Source organism: Lampetra planeri, chromosome 9, assembly GCF_965212315.1.
Source record: "Lampetra planeri chromosome 9, kcLamPlan1.2.h2, whole genome shotgun sequence".
Lineage (NCBI taxonomy): Eukaryota > Metazoa > Chordata > Hyperoartia > Petromyzontiformes > Petromyzontidae > Lampetra > Lampetra planeri.
The window spans coordinates 4,402,851-4,422,932 of NC_136115.1; the positions used below are offsets into that span (position 1 = coordinate 4,402,851).

General features: G+C 43.3%; 2 protein-coding genes across 3 annotated transcripts; one reads left to right on the forward strand and one right to left on the reverse strand.

Annotated features, from left to right (window-relative positions):
• The first annotated feature begins 241 nt into the window (after nt 1–241).
• On the forward strand, nt 242–4,858 carry PCNA (proliferating cell nuclear antigen). Its single transcript, XM_078597435.1, has 6 exons — nt 242–664; nt 1,940–2,037; nt 2,839–2,906; nt 3,062–3,256; nt 3,699–3,822; nt 4,114–4,858. Exons 1-6 carry the CDS (start codon nt 444–446, stop codon nt 4,191–4,193), a joined length of 786 nt encoding a protein of 261 aa, XP_078453561.1. The 5' UTR covers nt 242–443; the 3' UTR covers nt 4,194–4,858.
• VSTM4 (V-set and transmembrane domain containing 4) lies at nt 4,113–13,461 on the reverse strand. 2 transcript variants are annotated; one of them, XM_078597433.1, is made up of 7 exons: nt 11,302–13,461; nt 9,144–9,257; nt 8,567–8,680; nt 8,087–8,117; nt 7,866–7,978; nt 6,842–6,930; nt 4,113–6,323 (listed from the first exon to the last, which is right to left on the reverse strand). In XM_078597433.1, exons 1-7 carry the CDS (start codon nt 13,388–13,390, stop codon nt 6,192–6,194), a joined length of 2,682 nt encoding a protein of 893 aa, XP_078453559.1. In that variant the 5' UTR covers nt 13,391–13,461; the 3' UTR covers nt 4,113–6,191. The 2 variants fall into 2 exon arrangements, with proteins under 2 accessions (XP_078453559.1, XP_078453560.1); XM_078597434.1 differs by lacking the exon at nt 11,302–13,461 and having other exon boundaries at nt 9,144–11,292.
• Between the last annotated feature and the right edge of the window lie 6,621 nt (nt 13,462–20,082).

Genomic DNA, 20,082 nt, shown 5'->3' on the forward strand with positions numbered 1-20,082 from the left:
TGACGCGGTGGCCCCCACCCCCTATCCCCTGCCCCCCACCCCCTACCCCAACACACCGATCCACTCACACAAAGGCATCGTCATCGTCATATTTTTTTTCTCAATAATTTTGTTTATTAAACAAACCCCTCCCCCCCCGCCCCAAATAAAGGACGCTATACGAGTAGTGGTATTTTATTCGAGGAGGATATAATTTTTTGAAAGTTGTATAAAATATTAACATTTAAATCCCCGGTTCCGTCGGTGACGCCTTCCAGGAAGTGACGTCACCCTCCAGATTTCGCGCGTTTTTATTTCCCGCCATTTCGGATCCTCCATCCTCCTGCCGCCGCCGTCGCAGCTGAACGTCACCGCGCTCTCTTTATCTCGCTCCTCACGACGATTCACCGTCTTTAACTTAGCGTATCGGCTCTCTCGGACACACGACAAACGCACTCGCCAAAATGTTCGAGGCACGCATCCTGCAGGGCAACATCCTGAAGAAGGTTCTAGAGGCGCTCAAGGATCTGATCACGGAGGCGTGCTGGGACATCAGCTCGACCGGCGTCAGCCTGCAGTCCATGGACTCGTCGCACGTGTCCCTGGTGCAGCTCACCATGCGAAGCGACGGCTTCGACACCTACAGATGCGACCGCAATCTCGCCATGGGCATCAACCTCACCAGGTGCGAGAGACTCACGCGGGTGACGGTAACGACCGCGGCCCATCGTATTAACTAATACCAACAGCGATCGGCGCAACTCCCACCATTTGCATCAACAGTAATAGTTTCACTGTTAATTACAATTTATTTTCACAGGCAATAGCGATGTTAATCTGTAGACGCTGCTTGCAAACTGTAGACAAGTTTGTTGTGAATCGGGAGCAATAGCGGGTAGCTGTGACACTTATCGCCTCGAGGTGTCACTGTCGGAACAGTCCAGCAGTAGCATCACAATAGCACAACCCATGCCAAACTTAGCTAAGACAATCACTTGGTAGACCTCCGTCAATACCCAGCACCAACTTGACAAGCCCCAGCACCAACATCACCAGTAGGATCAGACGAATACTTCATGGACTTGGCGTGAACCATGTTGCTACGAGCTCTAAAATCTTTAAACAGTTTGCCGAGGTTAAGTTAAAACTAGTCTCCCATCACAGCTATGCTCCATGACCGCACATAACAGTACTTTGCGTGTGCATCCTGTACGCCAGTATGTGTATGATTACGTATGTAAGTACAACGGCTTTGTAAAGTAAAATACTGTATAGTCTTCGGGGCGCAAGGGTTTGTACTTCACAAGAGCAATAGTATTTGTAAGAGCCATTGCTAGTCAACGTAAGGAGTTTATTATTGTGAGTGAATAATGTTTGTACGTGGTAACCACGTGTACTCTCACGTCTGACCACCTGCTGTGTTTAAGGGCTGCTCACAACTTCTCCCCTTCGTCTATTAACCGTTCGAAGTTACATAAAAGGCTAGTTTGATGTTACCTTTGACGTATTTTGTTATTGTTGTTGCTGTGTTGTAATAACTGTGAGCAAATAAATAAATAACCGCGGTGCGAGTGACAGCCGCTTTGGCGCGAAATTGAGGCCCGGGGCCCGCGCTTATTGTGTCACGAGCACTTCGCAGGCTTCTCTCTAGCTTTTGTCTTTGTTCACCTTACAGCAGAGGCTTCATAAAAGCTTACTGCGTGTCCTGTATTTGGTTATAAGCAAACGCAACGGCACGTTTTTGTGTTAGTTGTACAACAACTCTATTAGTTTAGTGAGTGGTTATCACCCGATGAGTGTGGTTGCCACCAAAACGAGTGTGGACCACTCATCCATTGACGATACACCAAATTTTATATTCGAGTGCTTTATTTGTATCGGGTTCCTGGGATTGTGCCACCGTGGAAATGTGAGCGTGTGTCTTGCCCTTCCTAATCTCTTGTCGTCACCCCTCCTGCAGCATGTCCAAAATCCTCAAGTGTGCCGGCAACGACGATATGATCACCCTGAGGGCCGAGGACAATGCGGACATACTCACCCTGGTGTTCGAGGCCCAAAGTGAGTTGCACATTGACATGACACGTGTTGACGTGACTGACAGACGCATGGTTTGTTGTTCACTTCCCGTCACCTCTGATGAGCACGGTTCGAAACAAGTTCAGCATACTCTTAGGTTTTTTCGGTAAAGTAAAAAAAACCTAAGAGTAGGAATCCTTGCAGTCACGAAAGCTTCAAATCTAGAAGTTCAGCATACATACGTACAGCATGAGACCCAAGTGTATGCATTTGACAGAACATCCCTAGCAGACTCCCATTGATAGGACACTTCTAATTAGCATACATTGACAAGACACACCTCTCATCATCTGGTTGGGCACCGTCTAGACGACGGCTCTTGCGTTGACAGGACGCCTCTAGTGGACAGACAAAAAAAACGTCTCTTGTAGAATTACTTTAATAGGATACCCTAGTGGACACGCATCGATAGGACAGCCACCATTGGACAAACGTCATGCCCACCTCTAGTGGACGTATATAGGCGTGGCATTTCGAGTGGATTCGCATTGCTAGAACACCTCGAGTCAGCCGATATTAACACACCGAGCGATGGGCACACGACTAATATATCACGAGTATGGATTTAATAAATTATTAAATTGGGCGCTACGGTGGCGCGACATGTTAACTTCCTCGCCTGGTATACAGGAGGTCGTGGGGTTGATCCCGACCCTGACACCTTTCGAGTTTACATTTTCTCCCGTGGTTGTATTGTGATGTCACATTGGGATATGTATTTGAATTGATGCTTTTTCTTTTGGGGGTATTATAGATAATTAATTTCCTCTTTTTTTATTCCAGATCATGAGAAGGTGTCTGATTATGAGATGAAGTTGATGGACCTCGATGTAGAGCAACTGGGAATTCCCGTAAGTTGATTTCATGGTGTCATTGAAATGTATAAGAATGTTTTTTTCTTTGGTAACAGTAGTCTATGTATTCTTAATAACAGTACAATTCTGTTTTTTTTATTCACTTGAATATTTTTTCAAATGTGTCTGTCCACACGTCTGGTGTTCAACAGGAACAGGATTACAGCGCCGTTGTGAAGATGCCATCTGGGGAATTTTCCCGGATATGCCGAGACCTGAGCCAGATTGGTGACTCCGTTGTCATCTGCTGCACCAAAGACGGTGTAAAGTTTTCAGCCAGCGGCGAGTTGGGCACTGGCAACATCAAACTTTCACAGACCAGCGGTGCTGAAAAGGAAGAGGAGGCTGTAAGTGTTTGTGGCCTGTCTACCTACACATTCGTCAAAACAAATCCTGGTTCTCTTGACACGTGTTTGATATAGTAATAGGTTTTTACCCTTTCAACTGGTACAAAAACCGATACCTTTATACATGGAGACTAGGCTCTAAGAAAAAGCTGTCTCGGGTGTGGACCAATCAACTTCAAGGACAGTGCATATCATTATCAGAGTTGTTTCTTTTTGTTTGCATTTTGACTGCTTGTGTTGTGGTCATTGCAAACATGATTCCCTGTATAAAGGTATCAGTTTTTGTACCAGTTGAAAGGGTAAAAACCTATTACTATATTTTGCCACTGGTAAAGGAGATGTCTCAACTTGTTTGATATTTTAGCTTTTTTATATATTTACCTTGCTGTATTAAATTTACAAGTGTTACAGTCAAATGAAAGTTTTTTTTTTTTCCTACCAGGTAACGATAGAAATGAGTGAAGCCGTGCAGCTGACGTTCGCCCTTCGCTACCTGAACTTCTTCACCAAGGCCACCCCACTGTCACCCACTGTTACACTCCGGATGTCTGCCGATGTCCCGCTCGGTAAGTAAATGAGGTCTTGTGCATTACCAAGTCATCTACTCTGCACAATACTTCTTTCCACCTGGACTTGAATTTCCAAAGACCAATAATTATACTCTGCTTATAATGCTGTCAATGTGTCATCGTTGAATGTGTATTTACAAAAAGATTTTCTCAATGTCATTCATTTCATATAAAATGAGAAGGCACTAAAATGGGTAATGTTATGCTTGTTAAATATAACTGATACAGAATTGTTTATAAAGTCTGCAATGGATATAAAGTGTACCTTTCCCATTAACTTTTTTGCAGTTGTGGAATATGGCATCGCAGACATGGGCCACATCAAGTACTATCTGGCACCCAAGATTGAGGATGAAGAGGCTGCATAAGTTATCTGTATGCAGCGTTAATGCATTGGCTACTATAGCCGCTTATAGTTGAGTGGGCCATGGGGACGAGAGGGAGATGCAGTTAATTGAAGGCATAGATAATATGAAGTTATTTAACCCGGCAATTATTGTATCCATGTGCACAATTGTGTTTTCTTTGAAAAGCCCACACAAGCAAGGACACGCACAATTGTCTCCACCCCCTTTACACTGTCCCATGGGTTACGTTGTTTAAAAATACAATGACAATGCAATCTATTGTCAAAGCAGGAATGTATCATGCTTTGTTGCATGCTGCAAAATGTCACCGTTTAATAGTCCAGCCCTTACTGATAAAATAAGAAAAAGGCCATGTCTACACTTTGGGGAATGTCGATATGCCTGGTATCAAAACCATATAAATTTGTTTTAGTAAGATGAACCTTCATTGTGGATTTATTATGCTCAATTGTGAAGGTAGTTTTTGGTAATTCTTGAAAGCTTGTTAGTCTGAAGGTTATACCTTTAAATTGTCGACATAAAGCGTTGTTAATATACACAAATTAATAAACTCTGAAAAGTAAGCTTGTAATTCCCAAATACTACCTTACATTTTTGTCCATCCTTTTGTATTACTGTTGTAGACCTGTCGTGTTTACAAGCTGAATAAACTTGTGAACTACAAAGTTGTGCTTTCTGCAACATTTTATTTTCACAGCCATTTTAACACATAAGCATACGTACATCATTTGTGGATACATCTTGAACACTTGTTTTTGAGATGTGCTACAGTTATAAAATGTGGATTACTATGTGGTTAATATTGGAATGGACTATGTTAACATGGACCTCTCAAAGCTGGTCTTTTTGCTTTTCTCAGTTTAATGAAATTCCCAAGCCAATGAAAATACATTAATACTTTTTGACAATAATTTGGGCTGAATTTTTCATGCACGGGCAATGGCCTCAAGTCTTAATTGGGTCACTCAAACTACTTGTTTACTGTGTAACGTTTGAGCTCATTGTAAAGCTACACTAAGTGTGTTTCGTTCCTGTATTTAATGGAGTACAAGTGACATGGCGTTAAAGGTAAAATGTGATGACCGCTTCCTGGGATTATATGTAATGTACACAAAAGTTTGGAACTGGTCTTGGATTTGGCCCAGACCTGGCCTCTATTTTTCTTTAAAGTTGATGCTGAAATATCAATACAGTATGTACACAAGTAAAAAATAACCATAAAAACAGGCAAATACTTTACAATTTTGCAAGTTACGGTACCATTTAAAATACTGCTGGATTTAAGCAACAGCTCCGAAGGGGCCATTTTAAGGTTATATTTTTTTTATTGAAGAATTGTTTAAATAAGGAATCAATACAAGAGCACTTGGGCAGTCCGTATTCTTTTGTCACCCAGATTGGGGCCTGCTCAGTCAAGTGCGTCAGTGGCCAGGTGCACTGATCTTACTGAATACCCTTAAAAAAACAGCGGACTCGTTACGACGGGCCTGCTGCTATTATTCTAGGGTCTCCTTCAGAGAAACCATTGATTTTTGTTTAAAAAAAAATTGCTTTCAACTGTTCCATTGGGTGCAGAGAAGAGCACTTCTGTCCCGAAACGTTCATTCTGTGCACCGGCTTTTATTTGGAGCTTGGTTTATAATACATTGATACAAACATGTGCTGTTCTGTCAATGGATTACAGAGCGTGTCTGGGCCCCAATGGAGAGAGCTTGAAGTGGTGTATGCATTGGTATTTGATGGGTCCGGCAACCTATAGCTCCGGAGCCGCATGCAGCTCTTTAAGGACCGATTCGTGACATTATTAAGGGCCACCGTCTCATTCACCACATGCATTGTGGCTCTTGAAACATTGAGGTTTGTTTTACTGAATTTGAAATAATGTCTCTTGTTAATTTCTTTGCTGACCCCTGGTCTATGATAAGAATGGGCTCGGGTCTTCAGACCAAAAATACTGCCTAGAACATCAGTGTGTGTTGCTAGTGCCAGACTTGAGCATCAGCCGTTCTTGGTCTGGGAGAAGCTGATCTGTGCGTAGATGGTGCGTGGTAATGGCTGGGGCTTCGTGACCACTGGTCTGGTCAGGTCCAAGGCTGCATATGTCACATCGCACGGCACCAGTTCCTCCGCCTAGGGAAAAATAACATACTTTTATGATATGCAATCCATTGTACTTTATACAGATTATATTTACGCATCAGAGTAAATGTTTATTATTGACAGCGTGTCATGCAATGGGGATCATTTCAACACTTTGTCAATCCACCGCTGAATGACTCCCCATGCCGTGTGACTCATGGGGGAGACACTATACTTCTAAATTTGAAGCTTTCGTGACTGCAAGAATTCATATTCGTAGGTTTTTTTCGGTAAAGTCACGTAGGTAAAAAATAATAATAATGAAAATAACTAAATGAAATCAATTATTATTTTATTATTATTATATACATACGTGACTTAACCGAAAAAACCTACGAGTATAGGCACTATACTGTATTATGTACTATTCCAACACACTTTTAACATCTGCAGTGGATTCAGGAACATGCAATCGTTTAAAATAAAAACAGACAGTCTATGATTCCTTCATTACACGCGTGCCTCTTGATGTGTCATTTGCAGGTAAAGCGGTTGTGAGGTTTCCTCACCGAGATGGGCCGTGGCTCTGGAGGCAAGTCTGCAGAGTGGGAGGTGGAGGGTTCTGGCAGCGTACACACACTGCTTCTGGCCACTGACGCTGTGAAATCACAGACACACAAAGCACACATATGCATCATGCTTTCACGTGGGTGATCTGTACGTACCGTATTGTTCCACAATATTGAGTGGATTTAAAAATCAAATCGGCCGACTACATTTTGAAGTTGAACATCGTGTTAAGTACAATTCAAGCTGCATATTTTGCAGTGACGGATATTGTGTCAGTTTTCTCATTTTATACTTTTTTGTCTTTTTACTTTCAATTGTGCTCATGGCACCATGTCATGTGACAAAGTATCAATTCACATCTTGCGTAGAGCAGTGCATCACCCTCTGCTGTGTTAGTGAATGGCCCATTATCACAGAACTACTTATGAGTTCCCTTGCAGTGAACATTTTATCCACATACAAGGGGGCATACTTTCCCACATGTACTGCTATCGAGTCGTGTTTATACCAGTGAAATTGATATTTTTAGCATAGCAATAAAATGGATATCTTATTTTTTATATTTAAGCCAAAAATGTAATGGGAACCCACATTTATTGTACTGCCACGTTTAGATAAGCTCCTCCCCCCTCCCCTTAACCAGTATTTAAGATCGTTTCTCTTGGATTTCTCTTCACTTGATACAGTAAATTTAGCTGTGGCAGTCCCACCTGAAGACGGAGACTTGTGTTGCCTCCGAAACGTCGTGATTTTATTTTTATTTTATTATTTTTTACCTACGTGACTTTACCGAAAAAACATAAGAGTATGAATCCTTGCAGTCACGAAAGCTTCAAATCTAGAACACATTTATTGTGATGGAGTTTTTTTTTAGTTGTTAAATCATTGGTGATGGCCATCTAAGAACCTAGTTTTTTACACCGGTGACTCCAATAATTTGAACCAAGAATCTTCAAGGTGATGGCACAAGGCTCTAACCCCTGAGTCAGCAAGCCACCTGAAATGTGTATAGTAATTGTGTACCTCTGTTTTCTGCAAATTTGTCTTGCAGGGTTTTGATAACCTTGGCACTGTTTGTGCAGGCTTGATGGTCACTCGCTGTGCAGCCGTTCACTTTTGAGTGGCTCCTGTCAAGACTGAAACACAAATCAATGGGAATAACTCGATTAGAAGAACATAAACCGGTGTGCAAATATTAATGTTTGTGATAATGGCACCATGACATGCGCTGGATTGAGTCATACCTGCATTTGCAGTCTTGAAAGCTTCTGGGTGCTGCAATAAATCATGCAAAAGAATCCTTAAATATTTGAAACTATTGTCATGTACACTCATAATGTTTTAGACAATAATACAATACTATGATGTGGAATAGTATTATTTAGATATGCAGGGTTAATAAGAAATATTAAAATATGAAGAAGAAATTATCAGCAAAACAGTATAGTTTGGATTACAAATGAATAAAACTGCTGTCTATTGGGCAATTTCTGGAAAGATAATTATGATATTTAAAAAGGTTGCAAATTCTGAGAAACACTCACAAATAACAAATTTGGAGATAGCAGCTGGAAACACAAAGCAATAAATTACCAGTTCGGTGACAGATCCATTATACCCTTGTACAATTAAACAGTACTTACGATACAAAAATAGAGTGAATCAGCATAGCTGCTAAAAAGGAAAATAACGCATCGTATTTTTAATGTTAATGTGACCTGTACCTGCAGACGTGGAGCGGTGCTTCCTGGTCCTGTGTCGGTGCAGGATGATGGACAGAAACAGCAGAAGGCTAATGAGTCCCAGACAGCTGACTGCCACCGTCAGAATATAGAGCTCTGCACAGGAAAAGGAGACGGCATGCTGAAAAGTAGATGTTTTATCTTTTTTTCTTCAGGTCGTGCTATTGGTGTCATGTCCTGCAATAAAGTATCAAGTTGTGATCTATTATTTTTTCTACCTACGTGACTTTACCAAAAGAACCAAAGAGTATGGATTCCTGCAGTCACGAAAGCTTAAAATCAAGAATCAATTTGGATAGTTTGCAGAGTTATTCAACCAGTTCACGTTAGAAAGCAGCCCACAGCAGTGGATATCACAGAGTCAGACATTGTGCCGAACAACACGTGGTGCTACCCAAAAATGCATTAGATAACTTTTTGTGCGTCATTGTACTTTTCATAAAAAGGCCAGACAACAAATCAGAAAAACAGACAAAGTTTCGCTCCTGGAAACAGTTTTCCCCATGGGTGATTACAATTGAGATGTGAGGCGTCTGGAAGTAGCAGATGTTGGGCACACCTTGCGAGATAGACATTGGCACCCCTTCGTTGAAGACCATTTCCTCAATGGAGCTGGGTCCTTTGGTTGACGGAGTCTCCGGGTGAGGATATATGTTGGAGTCTGGTCTCAGGACTGCCAGTAAAGTGGATTGAACACAGAATGCAATCAGTATGTTGGCTTTATCGTGCACATTTATCAGGAAGTCATTTTTAAAGGAATAATTTCGAGAGTGGAGAAGGTACGTAACTAGTAGCCGAGAAGTCACAGCTGACCCAGACAGACCCTGCTGAAATTAAGCTCTGCGCATACTCTCCCAACCGTACAGATTCTGTTCTAGTTATTTTATATCATGTTGTAGTATAAGCTCAGAATCATATGATGCAATGCTCCCAATTCAATGGTTTATCAAGATTTAATAGTCGATTATTTTGTCTTTATCTTATCATCTTGTTTTAATTGTTTCTCGTTCGGTCAGTCTCGTTTGTGGTTTTATCCACTCTGGCAAAAGTTTAACATTAGCATTTTGTTTGTATATCATTTTAATTCATCGTAAACAATTGATTCTCACGTGCACAGTTCATTGCACGCAAGAATGTATTATAATTCATGGATGTAGCATTCAATGCCTACTACTACAGGCAGAGAGTTATGGGACAACTTTTTGTGAATCAAAGTCAAAAATTCCACATTGAAATGAGAAAGGAAAACCTGTAATGTACATGGAAGTATTGTTTCATAATCCGATTCATATTGTTAGTTGTATGTAATAAAGAAATTATGCAGCAAATTCTTTACGTAAATATATATACTGCCTTTGCCATACCTGTATTCCATACGATATTTATTTTAAAAATAAAGTCTCTTTGCCACTCCCCTTCTGGAAGAAGGCCTCCACCCACAGCGTGTAGATCATGGGAGTTGTTTGAACCGTACTTCACCACCATGATCGGTGCGGGTTGGTGAAGAGGGGGGGGGGTCTAGGACCGGTTAAGATATCACCCGCAGCTGATGTGGGCCCTGGCTGGCCTTTGAACTCGGGCGGCACGCGGTTCATTGTCCGGCACGCGTGAACCGTCGCACTGCGGCAGCGTCCTTCGTTAATTTTCAGAGGTTGGGCCACTTTCGCCGACAGGACATCATCGGTGTCAGGGCCGCCACACCGCCTGCTCACGGTCCTTGCAATGAAGAACGCTGCACTACTGCTCCCCCCCCCCCCCCACAATCTAGTTTTCATTGTACAGTGTATCATTTCCACAGGATATATGCTTTACAAAAAAAGCTGTGAATCACCCCATTGATTGTAAAAGTAATGTGAGAGCATTCCTTTTGGCAGCTCTAGAGCAAGCGGGTATTTCGCTTGTGAGTCACTCATCCGCCTCGTGCTCAACAACACTTTGAATGAACAGCATTTCATCGCTGTGCGTAAGGATGACCAGATCCCTGCTATGACACAATTGAGGCTATTGGCCCGAAACCCCCCATGACATGCAGATACATCTTAAATTCATGCGAGCTGCAGTAGCAATTGCACGTCTGATTCGTAATACTGTACGCGAATTAAATTGCACAAATACGTTTTGTGTTGAAGTCTCTCAAGCTGCAAGGTACATCGAGCGTTAGTCCTCATGGCTCCGTTTATACATTATAATTATACTACGGGCTTTAACATGGACGACTGCTCATCAGAAGTGGCAAAACAAAAATCTTAAAATATACCAATGAGATACAGTAATATCGATTGACAAAGGTTGGCATCCTAAGGGACAAGATACACTTGGGCAATTTCAGGAAAATCGTTGCCAGCATTCATCACTGGCAAATGGGTACTGCACCACTCTCTCGTTAAAAATGTGCGTTTCCAAATCTGGACAAATCTGATTGCAACCCTCCCCCTCGCAAAACATTTAGACAGCAACGTCCAAAACGATTTGCAAAGATCACACGATGACTCAAAAGTTGTGTGCTTTGCAAACCGATCATTTTTCATGAAGCACAACCTCCGTTTCCATTGGTTAGACACAAATCTATTCGTTGTGCCATTGCGGTACCATGTTGCCAAAGTTCCCCACAACAAAACACGCATTTCAGGTGACATCTGTGCCAGTGACGACATTTGCCCCCTCGCACAACACGGCCTTAAGAATGCGCTCACTGGTGCACCATCAAACGCGTTCACCTCTGAGTTTCACCTCTGCCGAGGCATTGAGAACCTCGTCTTCCCAGCCGCTCGTGGCCACGCATCGATATGTCCCCACGTCAGCTCGCACTGCCGGGGAGAGGCTCAGCGACAACGCGAGGAGCGATGGGTCCCAACTCAAGTCCAGGCCACCAGTTCTCTGCCTCTCTCGAAACTCCTCGGCGACTTTGAGTTTTCCTCGCCGGTCTCGACGTGCAATCTCCACCTCTGACCCATCGACGCCTGCCAGCAGCCACTGTACGACCAGCTCATGGGAGTGATCGACGGGCCGAGCTGTGGCCGGGTTCACTTGCTTGGATACTTCAAGCCTTGTTGAGATTCCACGAGTTGGGCTTGCGTGTTCTGGCGGCGGTGGTGGTGGTGTGGTGGTTTTTGTTGTTGTTGTTGTAAAGGTGGTTTGAGTGGGAATGACCATGAGTTTATCATGGGTTTCAGTTGTTTTTTGGGGTGTTAAATGGCCTGGAGTTTTAATGAGTGGTTTCTTGTGGTCGGAGCCTTTTCTCTCAGGGACTTGTCGCGTGAGCTGCTTCTTGTCTGGATGTGCATGTGCAGGGGGCTTTGGTTTTAATTGTCCAGTCTTATTTGTGTTGTCTGTGCGATTTAATCGCCCCAGATTTGAATCGGCTGCTTTAACCATCGTCAAGACATTTCCAATCGTCGTTCTCTGGCGTGAACTCACCTGAGTAGGCTGCACCGGCTCCAAAATGTTGTCACTGGTTCCAGTAAGGACGTGCATTTCTTTAGTTGGCTCATATTCCGTTACGTCTTTGACATCCGTTTCGCCCAAGGTGACCTCCAGCGGTGGATTTTGTAAAGGTGTTTTCAAGGTGGCATGAGCTTGAGCAGTGATTTTATGACCCGGTTTGTTTCCATGTTCTTGTGGCTTATTTGTCCTCGTTCCTTTCTGCGTTGCTCGAGAGCGGCCAAGATTCGTGCTGCCTAACCTCGAATTGTTCTGGTGAATTGTGTCAGTGGCAACGCTTTCTGTGGACTTTTCAGCGCTTGATATTCTTCTCACTGGTTTAGTGTGGTCTTTGGTAAGACGAGACGATGCCGCTTGTTGGTCTGGGTCATGCTGCGATGTTGTGTTCCGGTTTTGGACCTTCACAGCTGGAGATTGTGTTGACTTAGAGGGCAGGGAAGCCTTTTCGTTTGTTTGATGTTGGCCGATTCGCTGGGTTTGTGTCTCCGAGCTATGCTCTGCTGTTTTAACTGGTCCCTTGTGTTTTGGTTTTTCACTGTTTGGCTTTGTTTGATTGTGATGTTGATTTGCAATCAGAGCAGTTTGCTTTGGTTGGCTCAGTCTTGGTGTTTTTTCAAACTTCGTCAATCTGGGGTTCTTCGCGGGCAGTTTAGGTGATCCTGGTCTTGCCCCTTGTTCAACCTTCTTAGCAGCCTGGCTGGATGTCTGGTTCGATTGCTTTGATCTGTAAGTCAGTGTAAGTGACTTGGTCCGATTTTCCGGCATCTTCTTGCGAACCCCAACCACCGAAGTAGTGCGTGAAGCAGAATGCAGCAGCGTTGCGTTTGAAACGTCCACAGCTTTGTTCGCGGGCTTCCCTTGTTTGCGTTCCTTGCCGTGTTCCGCGAGTTTGGTTTTATCCAAATTCTGGTCATCCTCCGTCGAGTTGTCGAGAGTTTTAGAGATCAACCGAGGTATCTTAGCGTTCGGTGTCTTAGCTCGCCTTGTCCTGGCTCTGCCAAGCATTGGTTTAAGCTGCGATGCTCTTGCGGGGCTTTTTGCGGCATCTCCTTGGAGTCCCGTTGGTGGAGACTCGCCGGTCAAAATCTCCAAGTCTCTTTGTTCAGAAGGTGGCGGCCTTCGACTTTCAACCGGAGTGGGATTTACAGTGCCGTCGATGCCTTTCGCTTGGACATTGGGTGGGGTCTCGTTCTTAGTTTTGCTGCTCGGCTTCGACTGGCTTTGAGCCTTGTGAGATGGCGCGGTAGAGTAATTCACCGCCCGGCTAAGGTCCGGATAATTGCTGTCGCTCGGAGCACGAAGGTCTGGCGTTACTGGCGTGCTTGGTTTCACTGAACAAACAATCCAGACCGTCTCGCCTTCCATGTGGACACTAGCTTGTGGTTGCGCTATTACATGCACCGCCAGAGCATTGCACGAGCCTGGGAGTGGTGAAACAAGCCATCAAATGCGCGCTTTAACGGAGTAAACACAAGTACAATGGTGCATTGATAAATGAGAGTGCAACACGGAAAATAGAACAAAGCGGAAACGTTCGCTATAATGTGTTGAGAAGTGCAAGCTTGGATATATATTGGAGAGAGAAAGAGAAACTCATGGAATAGAGAGGATATGCAAATTTGAGGGATCATATTGACTTTTGAGCAAAATTAGGGCTTGGGTAGGATACATTGCTGTTGACCAGTATAAAGGGATCTTATCTTATATTTAAATTTGTAGCGCCTTATTCCAAGGTGCTTTACAGCAAATATAAAATTGTACATGAGATGATAGTGGTTGAGATAAAGAGTGCATGGTTATTAATAGTGGTGGTGTAGTAACGGTGACGGTTACGCGAGCAGGTGGGAGAGGTTGAGGAGGGGTTGGGATGATGCTCGGTGGGCAAGACTGGTGATGGAACAGCAGCCAAATGAGGGAATGCTTCTGAGAGAAATGTGAGGGATGGTGATTGGCTTGATCTAGCAGTGGATCCACGGCGGCCAATGACGATGACATTAACAAAGCATTGGCATTAAAAAAATACTCTACTGTCAAAGATTATCTGGGTTTTTTTTATTTAGTGATATTAAGTTACAGATTTATAGCAGCATGTGAAACGTCACTTCGTGTACTTTTAGAAATATAAACGTTGCGTACAAAAAACACAAAGATCGAAATGCCAAATGTGACGCACATCACATGCACAGCAACATTTGAAAAAACCCAACGAACTTTGATGTCAGCACCAATGTCCTAAAATGGTGTCACACACTGAGCCGAGGCAACGCTGTGAGAGTGAGGATTGTTTATACTTTTAATGGATTCTCTTCTTCTTAACGGTGAGAATTCTAGCTTCGCCGGCATTAATATAACACTTGCTCATTAAGCATGTAAGAAACAAAATGCAGCAACTTACCCAAACACAAGCAGAAGACGGCTGTCACCAAACCGTAGTCCATGTTCGACGTGATTGAGCTTCAGTGGCCAAAACTCGCGTCTTTCTCTCTCTCTCACTCTCTGTTGCCTCTCGCGCCGTCACTTACTGAAGACGGTGCAGTCAATCCTTTTCTTTCTTTTTTTTAATTATTTTTTTTGTCCCCTTTCAGACTGGCTGGCTGGTCAAACTCCCGCTCCACCCTCCGTGTGGCTTCCCGTCTGAAAGTTTAAGGAAGCCTGGCTTCCTTTTCCCCAAACACGGCGTGCTCTGGTGCGGCACCATTGTTTGACGGCACCACCGAGTTTGTCTGCTGACAATGCAGCCCAAAGGAATCCCACTGGGAGAGAGCGCGTGGGTTAGTCACGCACTCCGGTCACGCACTCGCAAGCCGTGCAAGCTCGCTCCGAGCACACTTGCTCGTTTGGTTTTCAAGGAGTTTTGTGAATGCTTTCATAGAGTTGCATTCTGCACCAATAGATAGTGTCGTCAGCCAGGCCTCCTTAACGATTTGGCTTTGGAATGTTTAAAAGCCCCCCCCCCCCAAACACCAGATCAGATTTTTTTTGTTTATCATAGAACATTGCGTTTTCCACGTTCATTTAAAATATTCGTATTATTCGTTTGCAGTAGTATATATGTTCGATATTTTATCGACCATCATTCTTGACATAATGAAATAATGCAAAAGAAACATTTAGTGTGTGTGATGTAATTCTTGATTAATTATTATGTCAACACTATCGGAGATAGAGAACGACTCAGAGGCACGAGGTGGGAGAGGCACGAGGCAGTGCATCGTAGCTACATTTCCCCGAAGCTCTGTGGTCCTGTATATATTAAGATGTTTTCAGCCAATTAATGTGTTTTTTTTGTTTGTTACAAATTCGATTAAACTGTTGCTGGATAAAACAATTACAATATGTAATACTGTTCACCAATAAATGTGCATCTTTAAAACACACGTGGAAAACGAATATGATGGCACCGTGGTTAGCGCACTGCACTATTAACCCATCTAGACCTGAGGTTGATTCCTGGCCACAGCTAACATCAGTGAGTGGTGAGTGATATCTCTGAATTGTCATGAGCACCCCTTAACGAACCTGCGCTGACCAGTGTGATGAAGTTATGCTAAAACAACCATCGCAATAAATGCATTTGTGATGAGACCTTTACCCAGCAGTGGCTTGTAAAGACTGTACATTATAGAAGAAGTTAACGCTGTCGTACTTGCACAGTAACTTTAAGGACGGGCAGCATATGAATACATCGCAAATGACAACTTCTAAATCAGTTCTAAGAAATGCTGTACATTTAGTAGTTCGTGGAATCATAACACTGCAGTGATTCGAAGGCAAGGCAGAATGCTCGCGTTGACGTGTGTGTGTCTCGTTGTGCGATTGAACAATCGCGACCCTTTGACAACGCGTTGCCAGAGAACGTCTCAACGAGAACGTGGTTGGCTGTTGGAGGGCGCGATTATATATTTATTTATACTCCCTTGTTTATTGATTTGAAGCGCTGATGCCGTACGCCTGATGACAAGTCGACGACTGAAAAACCAATTTCCCTGATTGGAGAGAGCTAAGAGCCACGGCTATAAATAGATGACCTTGGTGCTCGTCGCGAGAATGTGATGTTTTTAACACTTTTACTCATACCGAAGCAACGTCTTCTTAAAATAATTTGCAACTATATTACTAATGAATTGTTAATAAACAAATCCCCACATTAACCTTCATATAACGCATTTGTTTATTTATTTATTCACGTTTTACAGCGCATGCTACAGTTCCAACAAACATACCGCTTGCCCCAAGTTACACGTCGCTTTCATCCTGAAGCACATCGTCTATTGGTGGAATATCACACAGGGTTGGCCAGTCTTTTCTTGTAATACACACAAGATGAGTTGGGAGAGTGGAGGGGGGAGGGCGAACATATGTTTTAAAGATGCAAATGAAATGAATTTGATGGAAAAGCTATTTTTGAAATTGTGGCTGTATTGTTATTGCGTTGCATTTCCAGACAGCCCTGAGACGTGGTGCGTGTGAGCCTCTCAAACAGCACAACGCGTGTTGGCATCATGCATGTACACGTGTGTTGAACGTCTTGCACGTGGGAAAACCGTGATAATCGCAGGTGTGGCTTCAAACGCTGACGTGAACTTTAATCTGATCGCGTAGCAAAATTTTACAAAAACAACTGTAGTGCAATCTAGATTTGAAGTTTTTCGTGACTGCAGGGATCCATACTCTTTGGTTCTTTCGGTAAAGTCACGTAGGAGCTGGCCTGCACTTTTGAGGCTTACATTTTCCTTTGTCATCAGGTGGGACAACCACTTTAGCAATTGTTTCTTGCTGTGGTTGTCCCCACCTGATGACGGACGCTTGTGTTGCGCCCGAAACGTCGTGATTTATTTTATTTTATTTATACCTACGTGACTTTACCGAAAGAAACAAACTGTAGTGCAATACACAAACCCACTTCCACGTCAATTTGTTTATTTATTTACCTGTTACAGAATAGCGTTCAAAGCGCATTATTAAAAAAAAAATCATATCTCGCACGTTAATCAGGATTCAGTCAAATGAGTAAACTTCTGTAATGAGACGACTTCAGAGGCACGACTGTAGAGGGTTTCTTATTTATTTCGCAATACTTTAACGACAGGGTCACGGAGTAACATTAACGCTGACCGACTTATAGCTCAGCCAACCATACGGCGACGCACAACTATTTAGCTGGCTGATTAAATAGTGACGACGGAGACGAAGACTGTATAGCTGGCTGGCTATGCAGCGACGACGACGACGGCGATGAAGAGATGGCAGCAATGACAGCCAGGACCCGAACCTCTACGACACCCCCGAACCCCTGGTCGCCTCTCCTTTATACTCACCAAGCCCCGCCCTTGGCCACGCCCCTCTTCTCGAACTCTCCCGCGGGTTCCAGGAGCTTCCATTTCGATCCCCTCTTTGACCCTTGGCCCAGTTATGCCCCAATTGTGGTCGCTCGCGTGTGTATCGTCCTATGCTGCACCCACACCCGTAGTTAACAACCATGGCCACTAGACGGCATACTGTCATTACACTTTTATGGAAGACTACCCGGCAATACTGGGGGTTTTAGGCTTTGGCTGCGAGATGGCCAGGTTACGGCTTTACAGCAAATGGACCACTTAGTCTATCTATGTGGTGCTAAGATGTTATCTCCTGGTATGCAAGCATTTCCTCTGGGTTCACCACTTTCCTCCCATATGCCAAACACTAATTATTGGAATTGGCTAAACAACCTCTATGCAGGACCTTCCTTAAATAACTCGTTGAAGCTTTCTTTGGATCAATAAAGGGAATTATGTGTGTTGATCTTATAAAATGAAGAAATAATTAGGCAAATTAATCCGTGGCCTGGAGTTAGGTTTGAGTGGTGAACGCACTGCGTTATGAACTTGGCGACCAGAGTTCAATTCCTCGTTAGGGTTAACATCAGTGGTGAGTGATATTTTGAAACCGGTCCAACCCACACTGACCAGCGTGGTGAAGTATGCTCAAACAACCTCTACCACTGACATGGTGTGGGAGTGAGACCTTCATCCATGAGTCGATTGAACAAAGGGGTTGTGAATAATTTACATTTTGGATGCATGCATTGAGATTATTTAGATTATTTTGCTGCGATAAATGTCCAAATGATAAGACACTTTGTTGAGCTATCATTCGCTTCTGAAAAATCAGCTAATACTTCAGTGGGCTTTCCCTGCTAGGATGGGGATGGTTTAGTTTTCTTTGCGTTTGGGTGATTTGTTTACCTTTCTTGTATTTGCACTACGATCATGTTTTTGTATTGTTTGTTGTTGAAACGTTCTTACCCGCCCCTACTGAACATCTGTGAAAAAGAGCTTCATAGCTCATCGGATTTTTCCTTCCGGTATAAATATTCTGATTCCGATTCTGACGTTTGTTTGTAAAGGGGGTGGTGGTGGGGTGGGGGCTCCTAAGATGAAAGTGATCTTTCTGAACCCAAGTGGATTGTGAATATTAAATACCGCGATGGCCCTTTGGGTCCAAGTATTTGTCCGCAGGCTCACCCTATCACGATAGCAACGGGGGGGAGGGGGGGCCTTTGGTTTCCGCGACTTGACTGTTTTCCAAGCAGAAGGCATTTCCTGCACGGGCGCTTTGTGCAATGCAATCTAATTACAATTATTTTCCGGCAATAAACAAAGGAATTATTCACTTCCGCTTGTAGTCGTGCGTTTATAGCAAAGCTCCTGTATTCAGTCGTTTTGTAGCATCGATGAGATTTGTTAAGCATTTTCCAGATTCCGACACTGCTGGATTGTGACTTAAACGACACTGCGGTTATGTGTCGGCTGACATACGTCTTCAAAACATGAGAGGCAAGTTTCCATTTAGATTAGGCAAAAACTAGTTTTAAATATAAAAGCAAGTCAGCCCATAATGCAATGTAGTTTAACAATGATTGTGAAAATGAATTTAAGATTTTGAGAAATATACGTAATAATAATACATTTCCATCACACCAGTTATTAAGAATTAACAATCTTCAGCCCTTTGTCAATCTACTGCTTAATGAAGAACCTCCCAATACATTTTCGGCGGTGGAGTTGGTTTTATTATACTTCCCCAAAACACTAATCAGAAAGGTAAACAAAGCACACGCAAAAAAGTATGTAAGTACAGATCGCAAAAGTATAGCAATTCCGGCCATTTTTTCTAAGTGGCCAGTGCGAGTTGGTGGAAGGGGTTTTCATACCTGTCAACTCCTTATCAGTGCCCTACCTTATCGCAGACCAATTCAGACATCATTGGTGACCCCGTGCCACTTAAAAATCTCAACGGTCATTCTACAAAGTCCCATCACAAGGGAGAAACACAAACAAATGGACAAAAACAATGTTTTGCCCGTATTGAAACGGCTGTACGACGTATGGATCTGCAAACTCAATTTCCCTGTACAAGAACCGTATGGGTTGAGAGCTATGGATGAGTTTTGTGGGGCAGCAGAAGGCAGGACCGTATTATCCAACAGGCCACAGGAGGCCACTGTGCCTAGGGCCTACGAAAACTAAAGGGCCTCCGAAAAAAATGTGACTATGTCTTTTTAAAATCCTTTATATTAAGTTCACTTGCTTGCTTGCTTACGACCGTGCAAATCTTTCGGTCGTTTTTTAACCCACTTCCCGTGATCCAATCGAGCTGACATTTTGCACACAGACTCGTTGTGCGTGACAATGTATTTTCGTGAAATTTTTTTTCCAAAATTTTACACTTTTTAGGAAAAAATAAATTATATTTAATTACCAATTGCTTAATGGTGGCAGGCAATCATCTGACCCATAGGTGGCAGCCATCTCAAGCCAGAGGACGAGAGGACTCTAGCCGCCCGTTTCAAAGACCAATGTGGGCTGGGTTGTGGCCCATTGAACACGGATATAAAGGATTTATAGTGAAAAACTTTGTTTTTACGGGTGAATTTTTTTTGTGTTTGTAACCGTGTCACAAGACAGCGGAGTAGTTAGTGGTATATCATCGCTGCGATGTCTCCTTCCGTGTGTGTGGTGTCGGATGGCATTGGTGTCGTGCACGTTGTTACGGCCTTAGCTCTGGATGACCAC

What these genes read in the sequence shown, in the direction of transcription:
- PCNA (XM_078597435.1), top strand. Translation starts at nt 444, where the DNA reads ATGTTCGAGGCACGCATCCTGCAGGGCAACATCCTGAAGAAGGTTCTA. An exon ending in CCTGGTGTTCGAGGCCCAAA is followed by an intron (nt 2,038 to 2,838) that starts GTGAGTTGCACA and finishes TTTTTATTCCAG; the next exon opens with ATCATGAGAAGGTGTCTGAT. An exon ending in CTGAAAAGGAAGAGGAGGCT is followed by an intron (nt 3,257 to 3,698) that starts GTAAGTGTTTGT and finishes TTTTCCTACCAG; the next exon opens with GTAACGATAGAAATGAGTGA.
- VSTM4 (XM_078597433.1), bottom strand. Translation starts at nt 13,390, where the DNA reads ATGGAAGGCGAGACGGTCTGGATTGTTTGTTCAGTGAAACCAAGCACG. An exon ending in GCACCGCTCCACGTCTGCAG is followed by an intron (nt 8,118 to 8,566) that starts GTACAGGTCACA and finishes GATTTATTGCAG; the next exon opens with CACCCAGAAGCTTTCAAGAC. An exon ending in TTTCAAGACTGCAAATGCAG is followed by an intron (nt 7,979 to 8,086) that starts GTATGACTCAAT and finishes TTTGTGTTTCAG; the next exon opens with TCTTGACAGGAGCCACTCAA.